The sequence below is a fragment of the Notamacropus eugenii genome, chromosome 3 (assembly GCF_028372415.1).
Source record: "Notamacropus eugenii isolate mMacEug1 chromosome 3, mMacEug1.pri_v2, whole genome shotgun sequence".
Lineage (NCBI taxonomy): Eukaryota > Metazoa > Chordata > Mammalia > Diprotodontia > Macropodidae > Notamacropus > Notamacropus eugenii.
In genome coordinates, this window is record NC_092874.1 from 57,570,964 (window position 1) to 57,593,714 (window position 22,751).

General features: G+C 38.6%; 1 protein-coding gene across 1 annotated transcript in view; it reads right to left on the reverse strand.

Moving 5' to 3' along the window:
- Nucleotides 1-22,751, reverse strand: part of CUBN (cubilin) — a 290,873-nt gene that overhangs the window by 90,928 nt on the left and 177,194 nt on the right. The window contains exons 37-45 of the mRNA XM_072651627.1: nucleotides 22,086-22,291; nucleotides 19,617-19,801; nucleotides 15,692-15,884; nucleotides 12,075-12,272; nucleotides 9,657-9,803; nucleotides 8,525-8,715; nucleotides 8,040-8,223; nucleotides 3,800-3,974; nucleotides 522-700 (exon numbers count right to left, since the gene is read on the reverse strand). Of these exons, the coding sequence (XP_072507728.1) occupies nucleotides 522-700; nucleotides 3,800-3,974; nucleotides 8,040-8,223; nucleotides 8,525-8,715; nucleotides 9,657-9,803; nucleotides 12,075-12,272; nucleotides 15,692-15,884; nucleotides 19,617-19,801; nucleotides 22,086-22,291 (1,658 nt within the window). The remainder of the gene's footprint in view (nucleotides 1-521; nucleotides 701-3,799; nucleotides 3,975-8,039; nucleotides 8,224-8,524; nucleotides 8,716-9,656; nucleotides 9,804-12,074; nucleotides 12,273-15,691; nucleotides 15,885-19,616; nucleotides 19,802-22,085; nucleotides 22,292-22,751) is intronic.

Sequence of the window (22,751 nt, forward strand, 5' to 3'; positions counted from 1 at the left end):
CCAAGAAAAATCTATTAGATTCATGTTTAAGTGAGGCTTCAACAAATGCATTTAAAAATCCCATTTTGAAGGCACTGAAACTGACACCCAGAAGGGATTTTCAAAGTTTCTAGGGCCCAAGATGGAACTAAAAATGAAGAATGATTTTTAATTTTATTTTAATGATGAAAAAGCAAAATGTAAATACTGCTGTATAGCTTAGCTAATCCTAGCATCTGAAAATTGAAGTTAGCTTTATTTATGAAGTTAACTAATACAGTGACAGGCATAAAAAGCAGAAAATGGAACTAATTTTAGATTTCACAACAATAAAAAGATGTGTAATGCTCAAGAGATTTTTTTAGTGGAAAATGAACATAACATATAAAATGATATAAACAATTATCTACTTTTATAGCCCTTGTCACTACAGCTTTCAGTAGTGAGGCAAAGACAAGCTCCATTAAGACAAGAGGGAACAGTTTCATTGCTTTAATTTTACAGTGACTGTTTTTATATCAAGTCATAAACAATGTTGTTACCTATAGAGTACTTGGCCTTAAATCCAGCATGGGTGGAGCCGTTATCAGATCGAAACCTCAAGTAAAGAACATCACTGGAGGACAACTGGCTGCTGGGCAAAGATGATCCACAAAACTTGGCAAGTATTGGTGCACTGGAGTCCCCTCCATCCCTCAACTCAAGGTAATTGGAAGTACAGCTGAAATGTAAGAAACTCTCAGTCAATGCTGAATCAATCATAAAGCGCTAGTGGGGGAGGGACCTTGGAGATCAATTGTTTGTATCTATTGGAAGAGTATACACTTACGTGTGACTAAAGTGCCTCAAACGCACTGTTTAATCGGAACTCACATGGAGTGAGACATAATAACAAAGGCAGAGAGGTTATAAATCACTCTGGATCTTATATAGTTGTGCCCTTCTTGACCATAGGGTGACCTATGTCTTAAGATTGTCTTATCCTAGCAACCAGTGGAGAATCACCAATTTACCTTCTTTCTTTACTTGGTATCTGTTCAAAAAGTCACTAAAGAGCAAGAAAAATGTCCTCAAATTAACCACTTAGAAAATCGAGAGACAGAAAAAAGAAGAATGAAAAGAATGAGATGATACTTAGCATGCATTGATGCAGAAATAGTAGTGGATATGGATGCTGCATGACCCAGTGAATGTACTGCTCCCTTTAGACGACTACAGAATCAGATGAGAAAATATTTGTAAGGCACTTTAGCAGAGTAGGCACTTAATAAATGCATGTTTCCTTCCCCTTCCCCTACAGTCCTGTGCCATGAGAAAGCATGTTTGTCAAATATGTCTGTTTTTAATCTATCAGTTTTTAAAAATTTTTTAATAATTCAAATATCTCTTAATGGTAAATAATATAAACAGAACACCCTTATATCAAAAATTTGTATAACACATGTATTGATATAGAAATAAGGAACAGTTACACAATTTTCTTAACCTTCCAGAAAATACGAGAAAGCTTCCTGATTGAATAATAGTTCTTTGCATTTTATTCTATCCCTATGATTCCTCTTGCGTCAATCCCCTTTTGCCACCCAAACTCAGCCCCTTATTATCTCCCTCCTACACTACTGTGATAGTCTGCTAATTGCTCTCTTTGCTTCTGAGGTCTGCTCTCTACAATCTATACTCCCTACAGGCATTCAAATAATCTTCTTAAGGCACAGGCTGATTGTGGCATTCCTCTGTTCAAAAATTGTATCTCCCTACTACACATGACATGGCCTAGACTTAAGCCGTTCACAGTATAATTCCAAACTGCCTTTTCCAGTCTTATTTCATATAACATACTTTCATATACTCTATATTCCAACCCAACTAGATTGCCAGATATTTGCATTCACCCAGATACTTACATTTAGCGAAACCATCTTCCATGACTGTTATGCAGTCTTTCTTATCTCCTTATGTTGAGATCCTTAACTCTCTACAGGGTTCTGTGTCTACCTCCCACAACCCCACAGGAAAGCTGCCCTGGTCTCCCCAACCTAAAATGTTCTCTCTATGTGAACTCAAATTTTTATGGCATACTTTGGATCTCTCTTATACCCCTAACACATTCCTCATTGTATTATGATATGTGTTTACACAATTGTTATATTCCTTACATAAGAGTTTATGAGAGGTAGCAGTCACTTAAAAATAAATAAACCTTAAGGTACTACTTTTTAAAGAAGCTACAGAAAGAGAAGAGGAGGCCTAATTGTGAGGAACCCTTATAGTTAATGGATTCTAAAATCCTGAACTGAATTGACAGCCAGCCACATTTATGGATTGGTGTCCTTGTTGATTTTTTTCTATACCATAATCTGGATACCATGTTGTATGATTGCTAGTACTGTGTGTGCCACTGCTAGCAAACCATGCCGTCTTTTAGACCTCAGTGTTGCTATTTATTTAGCAATAGTTTCACCATTCTCATCACAGAGATTGTGGGAGACTGAATAGGTAAAAAAAGCTATTAGGTATAAATGCTTGCACATAATAACTGTTTAATAAATATTTGGATATGTATCTCTGAGAATCATTTATCGGAGATATTAAATCAGTCCATGAGAACTGATGAGAAACTCCCAGAAGACAAAAGATATAGGCTTTCAACCAATCATAACTTATGCAGCAAAACAGTATAATTCTATAGGTGGGGGGAACTGAATAAAACAGAGTACTTTTAAGCATTCCCAATGAAAAAATCAGAACTGACTAGACACTCTGAGACACAAACACAAGAATAAAAAGAAGCATAAAAAGTAAATTTCATCTAAACTAGTACAATGTACACAAGCACACACATATTTGTATAGAAATACATTCAATTCAAAACAAAGGAACAGGATGAAACAAAGAGGGAAAAGGTGGGAATAGGAGAAAGAGAGTATATTTAGAAAGGCATTAATTAGTCATAAGCAAAACAAACTCTAAACTCTGAGAGGGGTGTGTGAATAGGGTTTTGGAAGAAAATAAAGGATAAGAATCTATGACTAGTGCCTGGATGGGTGGGGTAGAGGGCAAAGGGGTAGAGTGGAAGTTGACTACATCAAGCAGAAAGCAGTAGTGAGGAGCCTACTTCTACACGGTCATTTTGAGAATTTATCTGGTTTGATCACACATATTTGTTGCAAGAGTTTTGTTTTACTTTTCTCTAAAGGTGAGAGGGTAGGAGGAGAGAGAAAAAAAATCTGAATTTTGTACATTGGAAAAATAAAATTCACTTAAAAATAAACCAACCTTAAGGCACTACTTTTTAAAGAAGCTACAGGAAAAAAAGAGCAGGCTTAATTGTGAGGAACCCTTATAATCAATGGATTCTGAACTGAATTGACAGCCAGACACATTTATGGATGGGTGTCCTTGCTGATTTTTTTTCTTTTTTTTTTTTCTGGATACCATGCCGTATGACTGCTAGTACTGTGTATGCCACTGCTGGCAAACCATGCCATCTTTTAGACCTCAATGTTGCTATCTATTCAGCAATAGTTTCATCATTCTCATCACAGAGACTGTGTTAGCTGACTTAATGGGACACTCTTTCTTTCTCTCTGTGGCTTTACCACAGGATGAAGGGAATGTGTTTTCTCCCTCCCTCTGCCCTCTGGCACTACCCTACTCGGACCCTTCCAGACCTGAAGAATTTAGAAGAATAGATGCTACGTTTCCCTTCAGTTCTTATGCCAAATATGTTACTGAGTATGGAGGTCATAGATTGTTCTGGAATATAACAGAAGAACAACTCTCCAAGGCAGAATGGGAAGACTGAAAGGTAGTGACATACTTGGGGGATGTTTCGATATTAAATTGATCTTCAAACTGGAGCTTTACAAGCCTTCCACTTGGGACAGATATGAGCCAAATGCAATCAGCATGTGATGGATAGCTGGCAGGGTAATTGGGTGAAGTCATGTAGCCATCAATGTTGGAATCATGGAGGTAGATATTGCCACCACAGGCTGTTGGGAAACATAATCAGCAGTGTTACTGACCATCTGATAAAAGAGAAACTGTCAACACAGAAGTCCTTTTTAAATGGATTTATCCACATTTCCCACATTTTCCCTTCATTTTGTATTGGAACTGGCTTTTTCCCCTTGGTGGGGCAGATAAATACTGAATTGCCAATCATGGAACTTTTGGAATATCACCCTGGCATTGGCCAAACTGTGTTCTGTTACTGGAAATTCTACTCTTGTGTTGTTATTCTTGGCACCAAAAAGCTGGCAAAATAAATAAAAGCAGAATCCTTTATCCAGCATGAATTAATAGTTTTCAGTGATTTTGGAATAAAGAGGTGCTAAATATACAGAGGGTTAGGACTTTCCACTACTTGCCCAATGATTGTCGATGTGTTCAAAATTCAAGGAACCACAGTCTTATTCTTTAGGCGCTTAGGAGTTAAAAACCCTATTTCTTTTTCTCCCATGAGGATGGGTTCCCTAGGCTTTGGGGAGGTCTTGAAAGCGCAACAGGTGCACATTTCTCACCTGGTTGCACTATTCTGGGACTTCTCTGAGGTCACCAAGCTTTTCAGTTTCCTTTTGTGTACAGGCTTCCCCCATTCAATTTTAAGCTCCTTGAGGGCACGAGCTGTCTTTCTTTTCTGTATTTGTATCTCCAGTGCCTAGTACCTGGCACATAACAGGTACTTAACAAATATACTCACTGATTATATTCACACACATATGTATAAAGTTAACTATATTTTTATATCTAGGTATGTAATACGCTATATATAATTGCAGTATATATAACTATGGCAATGTACAAGTATATCTGTCAATCAACTAGCACTTATTAAGCACCTACTATGTGCTGCACTACTGTGTGGGCAGCTAGGGGGCACAGTGGATAGAGGTGCCGCACCTGGGGTCAGGAAAATCTGAGTTCAAATCCAGCCTTAAACACTTACTAGCTATGTGACCCTGGGCAAGTCACTTCACCCTGTTTCCCTCTGCTTCTTCACTTATAAAATGAACCAGAGAAGGAAATGACAAACTACTTCCAAAATCTTTGCCAAGAAAAACTCCAAAGGGGTCATGAACAGTTGGACAAGGCTGAAATGACTGAACAACACAAAAACAATATTACATACATAATTATGCGCATAGTATAGAAGTATGTAATTGTATGTAATAGTATATAAGTATATACTTATATACATTACATGATATACTTATATACATTGTGTATATATATATTTAAATTTGTACAATATCCATAGGACATTTCCTACAAAAGGAACATTTTTTAAAAAGCAATAACCATAAAATATGCTTGTTCTCTGAGCATTGCTTTTAATTTAAGTTCAAAAAAAAACCAGGGATACATTGTAAGTCTACCTGAGGCAGGTTTTCTAGAGCTTGAAGTGGTGTTTTAAGAGAGGCTAGAGACTGGATGGGATCAAGATCAAAGAGATGTTAAAGGTATGGGAAGTGGGGGATATAGTAGGAAATCTCTGAACTTGGAGTAGGTCTTCTAGATGATCAAAATGGAAGCCTAGAAAGAGATCACATTGTCTGAAAGGTCTTGAAATAATAAATAGCAAAGTAATTTCAATATAATTTTTAAGACAATAGGGTTTGGAGAGTAGTGGAGGAAGGAGGAAGGAGAAATGGAGAACTTGTGATTTCCTCAGCAAAGAGAACTCTTTGTGTGGCAACTTCCTCTGCCATTACAGACTGGCAGCTCATTGTAACTTAGTCTTGAAGCTGTCTGAGGCACGGAGACGTGGTTTAAGGTAATACAACCAGTCCGGGGTGGAAGCAGGACTTGAACCCAGATCTTCCTGATTCTAAGGCCAATTCTCTACCCACTATACTACACTGTTTCTTAGGAGAGCAAATAATACGTTCAAAATGTCAACCAACAAGCATTTTGCAACGAACCCGGCAACAAGTACAACTAATGAATCCCATGAAGTGGCAGAATATTTGAATTCTCATTGTATATTCATGTTGGCTTGGAATCAATGACCATATTTTAAATTTAATCATAACTTCAAATGGTGCAGATCAGAATAATATGACCATTTTGGAGGATCCATTATTTGTACTAATCAGGATCTAGCTGTAGTGAGTGAAACAGTAAGAAGAGTTACACAGAACATTTAAAAATATTACATAATTTGCAAATACACTCTTTCTCCATTGCCAGTGAATGCCTCTGCACCCACTGACTATCATTTTAGGAGAAGTGAGCTGTGGAGATGACTTTCCTCCACATAACTCTATCTTTGACATGTGCTGTTTAGTTATTGTCAGTTGTGCCTTACTCTTCATGACCCCTTTGGGGGTTTGCTTGGCAAAGAAACTTGAGTGGTTTGCCATTATCTTCTCTACCTCATTTCACAGATGAGGAAACTGAGGCAAACAGGGTGAAGTGACTTGCCCAGGGTCACACAGCTAGTGTCTGAGGTTGGATTTGAACTAGGCCTTCCTGACCCCAGGCCTGGCACTCTATCCACTGTGCCACCTAGCTCCCCGCATAGTAGTGCTGCACATAGCAGGTGCTTAATAAATGCTAGCTGATTGATGGATATGCTTGCACATTACCACTCTGTGCAAAGCTTGGCAACCTGGATGACTTCCCAGCTGTAAGCTGCCAAAGAAGGCATACACAGTTCCAAGTTGATCTGAGAGGAGCAGGAAAATGCCAGGACGTGTGAATAGATGATGATGACCCTGCTCTTTACGCTCTTCCCAAGGGAGAAGATCCTACTATGTTCCCAATGGATAATCACACCTAAGAAGACAGGCAACTCAAGGGCAGCTTCATTGAGGATGCTCAAATACTCTCTAAGGCAGGAAAGCAGAAAAGCATACAAGATCCTGTGGGCTCCCAATCCTAGGAGGGGACATCATTTGTCTGGCTTTGGAGAAAATCCAGAGAAAGTTCATTGTAAGGCAAGTTTAACACATGATTTGGTCCTGACACCACCGCTTTTTGTCACCACGTGTTCAGGACACTACAGACGACTACCCTGTATTCTTCATTGGTTTACTCCTCTTAGTTACCAACCTTACAGAAAACATGGTGATCTCTGTTCAGGTTTCCCCCAGTGTCATTCCCAAAGATGCATTTATTTATTCTTTTATTCCACAAGAAATTAAATAATCAACACAATTAAAGTTGTCATTACAGTAGAATTAAATGCAATTATAATCAAATGTAATTGAATGGTGTTCATCATTTAGTCTATAATTAAATGTAATTGATAACAGAGAAAAGACCATATTCATCTGAAGAGAAAATTTGTAAAGCACTTTGCAAACCTTAAAGCCCTCTATAGATTGTAGCTATTATCGACAGCTATCATTTTATAGGATGTTCCTGATGGTTCAAAAGCAAACCAGATGTAATTCCCAAAGCAAATAATTTCCATTCCTATTGCTATAAACATAAAATACAAATTTTTTTAAATTGTAAGGGAGATCCTGAGGTTATTCTGTTCACCCTCTACTTTTATAATCCATCTTTCTCCCACCCCACCCAAAAGATCTTCTATGTATTTTGTATTTATGTGTTCTGAATGTTGCCTCTTCTAACAGAGTTTGAACTCCTTGAGGGAAAGAACTTGATAGTTCTTAGATCTCTTTTCTGAGCCCCTCGTGTATGTTCATCCTTTGTTGCTGAAGAAGACCGTGCCATCAGAGAAATAATGACATGACTTGCACTGGACTTTGTTTTGAGTGAGGGAAGGCTGTGCAAAGTCACCAGCCTTACTTCTCCTCCAGAGCCATCTGAATCCAGTGACCAGATATTCATCAGGATGACTGGAGATGACCCAGGATGAGGCAATTGGGGTTAAGTGACTTGCGCAAGGTCACACAGCTAATAATATTTTATTTTTTCCAATTACATGTAAAGAAAGTTTTCATCACTATTTTTATAAGATTTTTGAGCACCTAAGGCAGTGCAAGGGACATGGAAAGCCTTCAGTGAATACTTGCTGAATGGATATGCTAAGCAAACTCTCATGAGAATGTGGCTGGTTCGTGCTTTACGGCACCAATACTCACCTAAACCCTGTGCCTCATACTTGATCTTGAATCCCTGGCCTTCATCACTGCCATCAGAAACAAAGTGAACAAACATCTGATTGTCCGAAGTGTAGAGAGTGGAGAAAGCATGGCTGCCACAGAAACGGCTGTTTCCTCCCCTGGCTCCCAAAGCAGGAGAGGAACTGTCAGGGCCATTTTTCATCTGGAATCACATTAAAAATGATAAGATATAAAGGCAGTTTCCTCAATAGCTATTCTACAAGATAATGTGCAGGGGATATGTCATTTTATGTCCTGAAAAAAGAATACTTTGCCCTTTTGTTTCCAGAATATCAATCTTTTCCCATGAAGCTTTCAAAGAGTACATGCGATAATAATGTAAAGTGTTTTATAAACTACAAAAATATGTATATGCAAATATATTCATGTAAACATACAAATGTTAGCTATTATCATAATTTTCTGAATTATTATTTTAAGAGCAAGAATGCTGATGACCTTACCACTAAATAGTCACCATGGCTACACGAAGTATCTCCATTGCGAATCTCAAAGGGCTGTTCAAAGTGGGCAGCAATAGTAAGACCGCTTGGAACCAGGACGTGCCAAGAACAGTTGAGATTAGGAGGGTAGGCCTGAGGATAATTAGGGGATGTAATCACGCCTCTGCCTGCATGTAAATAGCCACCACAACCTTAATGAAGAAGAGAAGAGAAATTCTTAAAGGTTTTAAAAACTGAATTCTTAATGAAACTCAATTTTATTTTTTGAGAATTTGTTAAGGCCAACAAAGCATAACTATTTAAAACCAGCTTTGGGCATGAAGAAGATCTCTTTCCTTTCATAACTAACTCTTCTAATATCGACAAATGTCATGATAAAAGTGCCCTGTTCTAAGCTTTTCAACATGCAATTAATAATATAAAGTCAAACTTTGAGTATCTACTCTACATTTTGTTATTCAAAATGGAAGGCAAGGTCTATGGCGTGGACCATTTTCTTTATCTGTTCTTTTGGTTTATGGCTCAGTTGGACTTTGCATACTTGGTGTATTGTGAAAAGGTTCAATCATATTCCACAAGTTACATGTAACTTTTCTAATGTTCTAACATCTTTATGCTGTCCGATTTGCATTTTATAAGAAACAAAGTCAGTGTTTGAGTATGGCAGGATTCTAGTCAAAGTTTATTTTGGCACAGAAGGGCTTCCTGAAGGCTATACTTGCCATTCATGAGCTCTAGCAGGTCTTAGCAGGTGGTAAAGGATTTGTGTACTGGCCCCACAATGAACTCTGAATGTCCTCTGAAGACTTGCCCAGCTAAATGGGGACATACTCATCACCACCAGAAATGTGGTTACTGTATGAAGAATTCTAGATCTCAGTTTCCACATCTGTAAAATGAGAACATCAATCTAGATGGTCTCTAAGATCCCTTCCACATCTAAATTTAAGATTCTATGAACCTTTTTAAGCTCAGTTCATGAAAATGGTCCATAGAGACTGCTCACAAAAGGAATATTTGCAGATTTCAAAATTGACCTTCTACCTTTTCCTCATCCACTACACTCAGGGTTTTAACTGTGATCCCTCAGTCAGGTGGAAGATATTGATAAAAAATTTTTTCAAAATCTTACTCTTGTGAAAAGAAGCATTAAAGCCTGCAGCAGTTATACTGAAGTCAGACGTGAAATGGATCAACAGGTATTCCCCAGAGGATCTGATGGGGCCAGGAACGTCTCGGCCACAGAGAACAGCCAGCTGTTGTGAAGCATGATTGTCTCCTTCACCAGAGAAAGGAAGCATCAGTATTAAAATATAATTCCTTAAGACACCATTCAGTCAACATTAGAAACACAGCCAAACTGCCTCACACATTTCCCCAGAAGCTTCCTAATTCCTAGGAGACAAAGTGATTCTCAAAAGGAAGAAAAGCCCTTGGGGTTACTTCATTTTGGCTCCAAATTGGTACAGTCCCGTCTGTCCCTTTATTTATGCTTTTTGAGAAAGACTTCTCTGACAGTTCCTGCTGTTTTTCTAAAAGAAAAAAGGAAGAAAAAAAAAACCCCAACTGGCAGCCAGTTCTTTTTGGCTCTGCAATTCAAAGGCAGAGGACTGAGAAGTAAAAAAGGGATGCAGTGCTGATGTGTGTTAATGGAGGCATCTGTTCTGTGTGCCTTTTACTGCTTAAGACCCAGAGAAAGGCTCCTTCTTAAGCTCAGACTCCATTAATGATCAAGTCTCTGAGATCAAAAACAAAACATGGTATCACTTAGATGGGATCATAGATAGGGAAGTCTAGACTTCCTTTTTTAGTGGTTTTGGTGTGATCATTATTGTTGGTCTGGAGTTTTGGCCAGGAAGTCATGGACTCTCAGCAGCTGCTGGTTAAGTCATCTGAACAGCTGTCTAATGATAAGAAAAGCAATGCTGGGTCATGTTTGAGGATAAGTTCTATCAGGTATGGAAAGCAAAGAGGACGTGCACCAGCAAAGGGTGCCTGAGTCCATTCCTCTTGCATAAAAGCCTTGTGCACTCACTGCGAGTGAGCGAGAGGCAGAGATAGAGGGAGAGAGGGAAGGGGAGAGGCAGGAAGGTAGATAGACAGACAGAAAGACAGACAGACAGACAGACAAAGGCATTCCCCTCCTGAAAGTCCCTGTTGTAAGCTTAAAATTTATAAACTTAGTGGCTTATCTTCTTTTGTCTCAGGAACAAAGGGACGAAAAGCTCTACTAATATATTTCATTTTGAATAAGTGGCTCAATTTTTCTCCAGTGCATTTCAGAAACTGCTCTGTCCTCCAGGGGATAAAGAAGAGACATAAATCTCCCTTCCTGGTCCTCTAGTGACTTCACCAATACCTCTAGAGTTTGTGGTGCCACATCTATAACTAGAGATTTTAGACAGCGGAAGGTCCCAACATAACATAACTACAGAGGGCAGACACTGGGGCCTGCTTTCTGGAAACACTCCTTTCTCTCTCCCCCTGCCTCCTCAACATTAGTCCTCAAACCACACCTCTCTGAATGCTTTATATTTAGAATTATTCATGGAAGCAACATCACTGACTACAGTGCAACACATTGCCACCACATGGAAGAGAAAGGTTTATTAAAAGACCTTGGTAAACATGTGTGAGCACTCACAGAACTTTGATGTGTATTCCATGACCATACTAGCAGGGTAGACAAAGTCTTTGCTGAAGTCACTTCCCCTTTCTAAAGTCATTTCCTCGCCTGTAAAATGTGGTGATAAGGTAGATTATCTCAATGGCACTTTGCCCACTCTAACACTTTTCATACAGTGAGTGACCTCATCAAGTACAGGCAGATTTTTATCTTATAAATGGGAAACTGAGGAACAAAAGAAGCCAAGAGATTTTTCCAAGGACTAAGTAACTAGTGGGGTGAGAAGAGCCACAAACAGGGCCTGAGACCACTCCCTTGCAATCTCCTCAAACATTCCATTTTTATATTCCTAGCACATTCCCGGAATGTTTAGATCTTTGTCATAGACAATGTGGCCCTCATTCCAGACATCACTAACCAGCATCTGCTTTGTGGGCTGACTATACTGCTTTGGAAATTCTCTTTCAAACCGTAGGAAGAAAGGTTACAGAAATGCGATTGATCATTTATTGAACAATCCTGTGCCTTCAGGATAGCAATTCCTTTCTTTATGCTTAGGTGAGAAGCCCAGTGATGTGAATGGATCTATAATATCACTGGATTTGGAATATGAAGACACAACCCCTCACTCTACCAACTACTACATTATGACCTTGGGCAAGCCCTTTAATGTCTCTACACCTCAGCTTTGTCTGAATTGTATAATACATCTGACTGCCACCCCATAAGGTTGTTATGAAGAGAAAATCAAATGTTTATGTAAAACACTGTATAATTACAAAGTGCTTACACAGATGTAAGCTGTTGTTATCATTATCATTGCTATTCAAGCAAATAGACTGTGTTCAGCCTCGATCATCTGGTTTCTGGTAGGAAAAAAATCATCACTAGTTAATAAAACATCAAGTCTTTCTATTTTCTCACCATCTCTGATCACGAGTTTATCATAAGAACATGAGGCGTGAGATTCAATGTCCAATGAAAGAATGTTGAGCTCAACAGTTGAATCTGGGGCCTGGATGACCCAAGTGCAATCAGCTCCATTGTCATAACTTCTAGGCCACCCAGGAGAGAAAAAGAACCTTGGTTCTTCTCCGGTTCTTAGGTAACCACCGCAGGCACCTGTGAGAAGAGGAAACACTGATTGATTACCTCCATCAAGGAAGGAAATGACAAAACTTCTGCCTTTGCCTTGAAGTAATGGCCTCTATTGAGTTAAGATAATCCAAAAGGAAACATTTCTTAAAGAATATATCGAAATAGTTGGGAAGAAATTAGCCACCATGAATATACTAAATATGGCAACCAAGTATTTCAAGTAATAAAAGCAATTTATCACCTTATACTGAGAAGAAGAAGTAAAGAAACACAGCAAAGGTCCATGGAATGGAATCTTAGGTTCACACGGAGCTGGAGGGATCCTGAGATTTAAGAGTTAGTGCAGGAAGGGACCTCTGGGCTATCCTAACTTCCTAAATTTACAGATGAGGGACTGAGGGACTTTCCAGGGTCACACAGGCAGTAAGTGGCAGACCTCAGGTCTTCTACAATGCCAGGATTTTTCCTCTTACATGCTACTGCCACTCTAGGCAGGACAGACCACTTTTCTCCCAACACAGCAGGACAGGAAGAATCATTGGCTGGTGTCTAGCTTCTAGTCTTTATCTGCACTCTGCTCTCCTACTTTCTTGGTGATTTCAGTATTCCCCACTACATCCCTTCAAATATCCCAGCCTCCTCCTTCATCTACCTCGAATCTTATGACTTCCATAACAACTTTACTTTGGTTGCCCAAAGGTGAAGTCGTGACATAGACCTTGCTATCACCCAAAATCACTCTACCTCCAAGATCTTTACCCTGAAACTCCCTTTCCTGAACACAGCCTTCTATTCTATCTATTAAAGGATCATGGCTCTAGACCTGAAAGGCACCTCAGTGATGACCATCTGGAGTCCAACCCAAATCAATAACTTACCTAAGTTCACACAAGTGAGGCAGGATTTGAAACCAGGTTTTCTGGCTCCAGAACCAGGGCTCTTTCCACTGTACCAAGGTGCCTCTCTTTTCTTCTTAAATATGTTCTTCATGTAACTGTCTGTAGGTAGCTTGATGGCACAGTGGAAGGAACACAAGGCCTGGCATTAGAAAGACCTAAGTTCAAATCCAGCCTCAGACACTGCCTAGCTGTGCAACTTTGGGCAAATTACTTCATCTGTTTACTTCAGTTCCCTTGACTGTAAAATGGGTATAATAAACAGCACCTACCTCACAGGGTTGTTGTAAGGATCAAATGAGATATTATTTGCAAAGTGTTTAGCACAGTGCCTGACACATAGTAGGTTCTTAATAGATGTTTTTTTCCTCCTCTTCATTCTCAGAAGGACCAGAGCACTTTGATCTTACCATTCTAATTAAATTGCTTTTTCAAAGATTATGGATGATTTCTTAATTGTTAAAGATCTGATGACCTTTTCTCCATTTTGATCCTCTCTGTCATCTCTATAAAACTGTCCTAACCTCTCTGGGATTCAGTGTGTTCATCTGTAAAATGGAGGTCTGTTTCAATTCTAAAAATCTATGGTACCATTATTAATCTTTCTGCCATTTTTATCATACATAAAATGAATAATTATGGGAAAGATATGTGCTTGACATAATGAAGTCTTTTGATCATTTAAAGAAGCATAAAAGATCTCATCTAGGAATGCTAATACAAGAGTACTCTCTACACATAATTGAATGCTACCACTCTGGATCAACCCTGTTGATGTAAATATGTAGACGGGGGCAAAGTGAGAAAATAATCATTTCTAAAGGTATGTTATCCCCAGAGGTTTCACTCCCCTCAATTAAAGACCATGTTCATAATTACCTATTTAAAAGGCAACTTGAAATATTCCTGGAGAAATAACTCACAAAATCATGCTATATCCAGCTTTAAAATCATAAAGGACTGAGCCACAAATACTCCGTTCTGTCTATTTACAGTTGGTCAGTCTCCTCAGGAACAGGCACAAAGGCTCCCAGAGCCCAGCTACCTGAACAGACTTTCTCTGAGCATTTGAGGTTTCGGTGTTTGTTTGCTTCTTAACTTTAAGAATTTTAGGCTAATTTTATCCTGAAACATGAAGGCTTAAGACCAGCCAGTGAGGGTGAGTTGCATCCCTGAACAAATATAGAATATAATGTGGATCAAAAGGATATTCTTTTTTGGGATCCTCAAGAGATGTGTTGTTGAAATTGAAAATTTTCAGGATTTTCTGAAAAGTTTCTCTGTATATAGAAGATTTATGAACACTGAGTCTCCAATTTACCTTGAAAAACCTAGAAACAGCCTAATGCACTAAGGCATGTGTACAGAAATGATTATTCATAGAATCTAGAGCCAGAAGGGAACTCTGAAATAATCTTGTGTGAGTCTTTCATTTTAAAGATAGGTAAACTGAGGCCCAGAGAACATCTACCCCTAAAGCTTTTTAGTCTGACTGTCAACTCCTTCCCCAAACCTGTACTTGGGGAAGTGCTGATGCCTGCCATTATGCTCTTTTCAGAGGGAGACCCTTCCATTATGTCTCTAATTTTCCTTCCCCTTTTCAGCTACCTGAAATTATATATTCCCTTCTTCCACTAGAATCTAAACTCCTTGAGGGCAGGAGCTATCTTTCTCCTAGGTGGTCCAGAAGATAGAGCATTTGAGCTAGAGTCCAGAAGACCTGAGTTCAAACTTAGCCTCTGACTCACTAGCTATGTGATCCTGGGCATTTAACCTCTGTTTACATCAGTTTCCTCATCTGTAAAATAGAGATAATAATAGTACCTGTCTTCCCAGGATCATTATCATCATCATTTAGTACAATACTTAGTCATAGTAAGTATTATAAAATAATAATATTAATAATAGCTAAGATTTATATAGTGCTTATAATGGGCAAAGATCTGTGTTAAGTACTTTGTCTTTATCTCATTTGATCCTTACAACAATTCGAGGAGGGAGGTGCTATCATTATCATCATTTTATAGATGAGGAAACCAAGGCAGAGAGCAGTTAGGTAACGTGTCTAGGGCTACACAGCTATTAAATGTTCGAGGCAGGGTTTTAACTCAGGGCTTAACGACTTCAGGTCTGGCACACTGTCTACTGAGCCTCCTAGCTGCCCTTAATAAATATAGTGTCTATCTATCTATCTATCATCTATCTGTCTGTCTGTCTGTCTATCTATCCATCCATCCATCCATCAATCTACTCATCCATCTAACAATCTCTCTCTCTCTGTCTTTCTGTCTCTCTCCCCCAAGCATATCAATAACAGAAGCAATTCTCTTGATTCTAAAGTGAGTGCTCCCTTCATAGTAACGTGCTAACATTACCTATTCAACGTACCCAAGAATACTGGGACGCAAAAATCATACCTGTAGATAGAGCGTTATAGGCATATTTGGTCTTGGAGATTTAAATATTTGATAAACTCTTTAAAACTTTGCTTAATGCATATATCTATCTCTAAAAAATAACTCACTGTGTTTCTTTTCAGACACAAACCTGTAGCAATGGTAGGCAGAGGTCCCATATCAGATTCCACTGTATACCACTCCAAAAGAAATCCCCTTCCTGAGATGGAAGCATCTGAGGAAAACTGAAATGTGATAGAATTTTGAAAGGAGGTGAAGGAAGTGGTGTCCGTCCCACAGTAGGTTCCAAGAAGTCGGGAATGAATGCTGGGACCATCACGGATCTAGATGAAACAAATAAAAAAATGCCAAATAGCATTGACTTTAGACACTTTTTGTCTTTTTTCATAAAAGAAGAATAAGTGGGTACCTATTTTACAAATAGAGCAGGAAGGTGCTTTGGGGTGATGTGCTCAGAAGTCTGAAAACAACTTTACAGTCTCAAAAACAAAATCAGAGGCTAACCTAACAATCTATACGGGAAAAACTAAATGGATAAAAAGTACCTATTATATAGACCACTACGTGCAGGTGAATTGGTTCTTTGATTCATATCTCTGGGACAGACACTGCAAATGGAAATTAGGTTCAAAATTTGCTAGGAGAAAGAGAGCTGGCAAGATTGTGTGGAAAATTGTGCAATGTTTTTAATGGAAGTAAAGTTGCTTCCTGGCACAAAAGTTCATCTTTTAAACCCAAATGCTTTCCCAGTGATGTCAAATGACTTGCAACACCTTAATTGTCAAAGAATCAAAGTGGTTAAGTAAGAGGCAAAGGAAAGACACATAGTGGTCCTTATTTAGGCTGCAATGTACTTCTTTTAAAATTTATAAATATTTTTTTCCAATTACATGTAAAAATGTTTAACATTCGTTTTTAAAAACTTTGAGTTTAAATTCTCTTCCTCCCTTCCTCCTTTGTCCTTTTCCTGAGGTGGCAAGCAATTTGATATAGGTTGTATATGTGCAGTCATACAAAATATATTTCCATTTAGTCATGTTGTGAAGAAAATATAGATTAAAAAAATCCCAAACCTCAAAATAAAGTTAAAATAAAATCCTATGCTTCGATCTATTCCATTAATTATTTCTCTGGGCATCGATAGCATTTTTCATCTTAAGTCCTTCAGAGTTATCTTAGATAACTGTATTGCTGAAAAAAGCTGTCATTCACAGCTGATTATCATACAATATTGCTGTTACTGTGTACAATGTTTTTCTGGTTCTACTCATTTCACTTTGCATCAGTTGATGTAAGTCTCATCATTTTTAATAGCGCAAGAGTATTCCATCAGAATTATATACCACGATTTATTCAATCATTCCCAAGTTGATGGACATTCTCCCAATTTCTAATTTTTTGTCACCACAAAAAGAACTGCTATGAATATTTTTACACATATAGGGAGGTCCCTTTCCTTTTTTTAAAAAATCTCTTTGAGATATAGACTAGTGGTGGCACTGCTCGATCAAAGGGAATGCACAGTTTGATTGCCCTTTGGGCACAGTTCCAAATTACTCTCCAGAATGGATGGATTAGTTCATGATTCCACCAACAGTGCATTAATGTTTTAATTTTCCCACATCCTTGCAACATTTGTCATTTCTTTTTTTGTCATGTTAGCCAATCTGATAGGAGTGAAGTAGCACCTCAAAGTTGTTCTAATTTGCATTTCTCTAATCAATAATGATTTAGAGCATTTTTTTCATGTGACTTTGTATAGCTCTGATTTCTGTGTCTGAAAACTACTTGCTCATACTACAATATATTTCTAATGATGATCTGTGTACAGGAAGGGGCATATGGTATATCTTCAAGGAAAAGAACTACAGTTAGAAAAAGTAGATTGTTCATGTAGCACTGCCTTTGAAATCATGAGATCTTAAAAAAAAAATCTAGAAGAATGCCTGTAGTCCATTGGGGAGATCCCTGATGGAGGCTCTGTCAGAGAACACGGATGAGAATCTTGCAGATGAGAAAGCTTGGTTGGATTGAACCAATGGGGTAAATGCCCCCATCAAAAAGACCACTGATCCTTGTAAGGACTGGAGAATACAAGAGACATACAAGAATATAAGAGAAGAAATCACACATACAGAGACAAGGCAATTGATGAAACCTCCTCACAGCAAACCTGGATTTAATAAATGAACTTATAGGGAGATGGCATACAGGACATGTCCCCATGCAGAAGATTTTGAAGGTGAAACTCAGGGGAATTTAAAGTCTGCTCCATGACTATCTCTTTGCTGTCTTTCCACTTTATATTTGTGACAGTCAGACATCAATGTGGGTGCTATTATCCAGTACATTTTATCTTCATCCCCTCACAGCACTGGGGTTTCAGGGACAAATGGAAGCATAGCAAAGTTCTAAATCTTAGAAACTGGTCCCCTCAGGAACCTTGAGCCAAAGTCCTGCCATCCTAATAACCCAAACAGCTGCAGCCAGGGGAATCACCCCAGTTTAATAGCACCTTCTAAACCAGTCATGAGTTCACTGTATATACAGTGAATTTCCAGACAAAGAGACAGAGAGACTGCCAGCCAAAGACAAACCAGTGTAGAAAGGGTTTCTATATTTGAGATGGGACAGGTCTTGGGGACAAATGGACCATAAAGTCTGTTTTATGCAGTGTGTGTTAATGCTTCTCCCCTTCACTATGTTTTATATATTGTGATTAAATTTTATTAGAAATACAAAAATTGAATAGGAACAAAAATGAATAGCTGTTGAAAGGAAATAAGGGAGTGGAAACGTGAACAGAGTGATTTGACTGGTGACTACACAAAAGCCTTTTAGCTAGTGTCAGAACCCTGCCCAGGCTGACACAGGTGGCAGAGCCTTCAGATGTATGAAAGCAGCAATTCTGAAGATCCTGATGCAGAAGAAGAGGCAGCTTGCTTCATATTCACAGGATCCCATTGTTTTCTGTTGTCTGGCCTGGATCTATACCTGGTTTGTGGTGGTTGTCTGTCCTTTGCTCTGGGAGAGGACCAATGACACCAGAACCATGATTGACTTTCGAGTGAATTGGATTTAAGTAAGACCTGTACTATATAGGTCTAGGGAATGTCTAACAAGGACACTCCCTGTGTTGATGCAGATGGGCACCTACTCTGCAGTTTAGTCTAAGAGAATTGCCCTGGAGCACTGAGACATTAAGTGAATTGCCCAGCTCTCTTAGCAAGGAAGAGCCAGTATGTCTAAGGTGAGCTCCAGAAGCACACAGTTGATTATTTTTTTTAATAGTTCAGCAGGATAAAACTTAGATAAAACACGAAGGAGCGATGATACAGTTATCATATACAACTGAGTTAATGAAAAATATATATACATTTATTGAGAATGGATATTTAATAGTTAGTACTTGGCATTCTTTTCCAAATATTTGCCATTGAAGATAATTCCCCCAGACTGTTTCTCCTGGGGAAAAACAGAGTGGTCAAAGTCAAACTGTATGAAGTTATGTAGGTGAGAGAATTGCTTTTCACTCCCTACTGGCCTTACACCCCATTTCCACGTGTGCTTGTGTGTAGGATATAGTTACGCTCAGTAGTGACACCATTGGCTATTGAGTTAGTCTTTCCAGTTACCCAAGGGCACCCACTAATTTCTCCCCATTACTGAAGACTGTTTACTACACCCTTCTGTGTGCATTTTCCTCTCCCCTCCAGTCCTCCCCCAACTCTTCAGGAACTTCTTTATATGATTACTGAAGTCCCTAATTGTGACAAACCGAAATGAGAATGCAGGAGTAGGCTATTCAGGGAAAGTTGGGTTTTTTTGGTTTCTTTCCACTGTCAGATGGGAACATTTGCTTTGTTTTCCTGGACTGACTTTTATTTGGTGCCCTCCTGCTTTTATTCCCAGTGCGCCCAATCCTCAACATTATTTTCAAGCAGATAGTGCTGGATGCTTTGAACATTCTTTCCCTGCGTAGACACAGCAGTGGTTTCTTTGGCTACAGATATTTCATCACAATTTGCAGACAGTGGATGCTCAGGGATACTCACCATTAATTTGTCAAAATAGCATCCAGTTGACTTTTCTAGGTCCATCTCCAGGATGGTGCCTCGGATAATTTGAGAAGCATTCACATTCACTGTCCAGTGGTAATTAGAGTTATGAGGGTAATTTCTAGGCCATAATGGAGAAGCAATTTTCCCATGAGTTCCCACAATATTATCATTGCCAAATGCTGGGGAGAAAGAGAGGGTGGTAAATCAGATGTCCTTAGAACAGGTCTCTAATAAAAAGGAAAGAAAAAAAGAAAGAAACAAAAGGCAAGGGATGCTGAAAGGGATAAACTTTTAATTGACTATGGTTCCTTTATCGGATGCTGAAGAAATACTGCCTTCCTTTGGGTTCCTGGGCTGGCTATTAAATCTTAGGGAAAGGGGTACTTTTGTGAACTGACTCCATGTCAAGAGACTCTGCTCGTATGTGTAAGTTCAGTCCCCATCCCTTAGGGGAACAAGGGAGACACGGCCTCACTCCCCACTTGCAGCTGAGAACCAGTAGGCTTTAGCAATAAATCAGTTAGCAAGTATTTATTAAGCTCTTACTGTTTAGATAATCTGGTACACAGGTTCCCAAACTTATTTGGTCTACCATGCCCTTTAAAAAAATTACTCAGAGCCCCCCTGGAAACCTACTTTCTTTTACCCTTTAACATTTTTTAAAACTTTGCATCATTTAAAAAATATATAATTTTTAAAAATGATACACATCTTAAAATTTAATAATTTATTGTAAATTTGTGGGGTTTTTCCTGCACTAAAATTTTGATGACTGCAATCCTGCATTACATAACCCTACAGTATCATACTGTAAACAAGTTATTACATGCACATGTTCCTGCCCATGCATGCTGGACTTCCTGACAATGTGCTACATGCTTACCTGCACACCCTTGCTTGTTAAGACCTGTCGGTGGACTTGACCACTGACCAGTTGTAACTTTCATTTTGTGTGTTTATTTGGACAATAATATAATCACTATGACTTTAACTCAGTTACACAACAGATGAAACATGTATGGACAGGTTTTCAAAATTTTCTTTCTTCTCTTATTTTCTTATGCTTTCTCTGCCCACTTATTTTTATTCAACACCTCCCAATCGCACCTGAGGTTTCTACTACTCCCCCCTTTGTTCCAGAACCCCCTAGCGGGCAGTATCATCCACTCTGGGAACCTCTGATTGGTCTGGTGTAAAATCATCTAGTCCAAATTTGGCAAAGAAGAAAACTAAAGAAAGTGAATGATAATAGAAATAATAATAATGGCATTTGGATAGAGGTTTAAGATTTGCACAGTGATTTATGAGTATTATCTCATTTTATCCTTAGAACAATCCTGGGAAATGGGAGCTACTGTTATCCCAATTTTACAGGCGTGGAAACTGAGGCGGATGGAGTTGAAGTGATTTGCCCAGAGTCTCACAGCTGAGGCTAGGTTTGAATCTGAGTCTTTTCAACTCCAGGTCTAGCACACTATCCACCATACCACTGAGTGGTCTAGCCCAGACTTGCTTAAGTCTACACAGGCACAGGTGGACTTCAAACCCAGATCTTCTGATTCCAAATTCAGCATTCTTTCTACTATGCCTTGGAACAAAGCTAATAAAATTAGGGATCTAAATTAGTGTGTGGCGTCCTTTCATTAAGGGAAGTACTATAGTACTGTGAATATGGAGTCAAAAGGACCTGAATCTGCCTCTTACCACCTGCATGACCTTGGGTAGGTCATTTACCTCCTCTGGGTCTCTAGTCCCTACCCATAGTGTGATGGGCTTAGTCTAGATCACTTTTAAGTCTCTTTCTAGCTCTAAACATGTGGTCCCACAAAATCTCAGTTTGAAAGATTCTAGGAAATCGCTGATCAAGGAAGACATAGTTACAAAAAAGAGAGTTTGGGCACCTAAGTTGGAAGATCATCCACAATGAATCAGAAGCAATATTACTATTATTCATAACAGTGTTGTTAGTAATTCATTAATAATTAATATTTAATAATTCAATTAATAATTTATATTCCCTTCTCCTAGTTCACAGGGTATGGAACTACAGCTCTGCAGACCTGAATGAACTGAATAGTTTTATAAGCACACACAAATCAACATCACATTGCAGGATTCTGCTCTTTATTCCACATATCCTTGAGAAACAAAACTTATTACATACTCTTAAAAAAAGAAGCTGAAAAGGAATAAAAATAAAATCTTGGGCAATAGTGAGAATGGTACCTCGGAATTTTATCATCCTTGAAATCTAATTCACTTCCTTAAGTATGTCTGATAGGGAAAAAAAAATCAGAAAACCATGTAATTCCTGCACAGAACAAAGAGGATTATAATTTAAAGGAACAACGATTTTGGCCGAGCAGACTACTGAAGATGTTTCATTCTAATGGTGAATGCTAATAATAAGTTTAGTTGTGAGGAAAGGAAGCTAAAAACCATCAATATATGAAATTGACTTACTGTGGACAAACATGGCCTGAAAGCCCACGTCACTGCCTGAACCATCTGTGACGAATTTGATCCACAGGACATGTCCAACAATTGAGGTGTAATTGAAGGATAAAGAGTGTCCACAATAGCGTCCAACCAGGTGCCCTGTGACATTTCCTTCACGGATCTCCAGGTAATCTTTAGTACAGTCCTCACTTTCTTCTAAATGGAAGGTACTGGTTTGAAAGAGAGGATAATCAGATTAATCCTACAAAGCAAAGAGAAGGAATACCTATTTTCCTATTTCAAATATTCCTAAAGTCTTATTTTGGATAGTGTGTACAGGCTTATCAGAAAAGTATCTATCATCATATCATTTCATACTAAAACTAAGTGGAATGTATAAGTGGAATGTGTGGCAGAAGTTATGAGGAGAAAGGAGGAATACAAAGAAAATTGAAAAGTTAGAAATAAAAAGTAAGTTTCTTGAGGATAATATCATTTATTCTTTAATTTTATGTAATTCCCAATACCTGGTAAAATGTTATGTATACCATGAGTGATGGTAAAACAATCAATATCCTGGGAAACCATTTTGTTTCCTCCTTCTGTGGTGTAGATAACACTACTGATAAATCTGGAACCAAAAGGATGAGATAGAGAATGTTGTTTAGATCTGTTCTGTCTACTACCCCT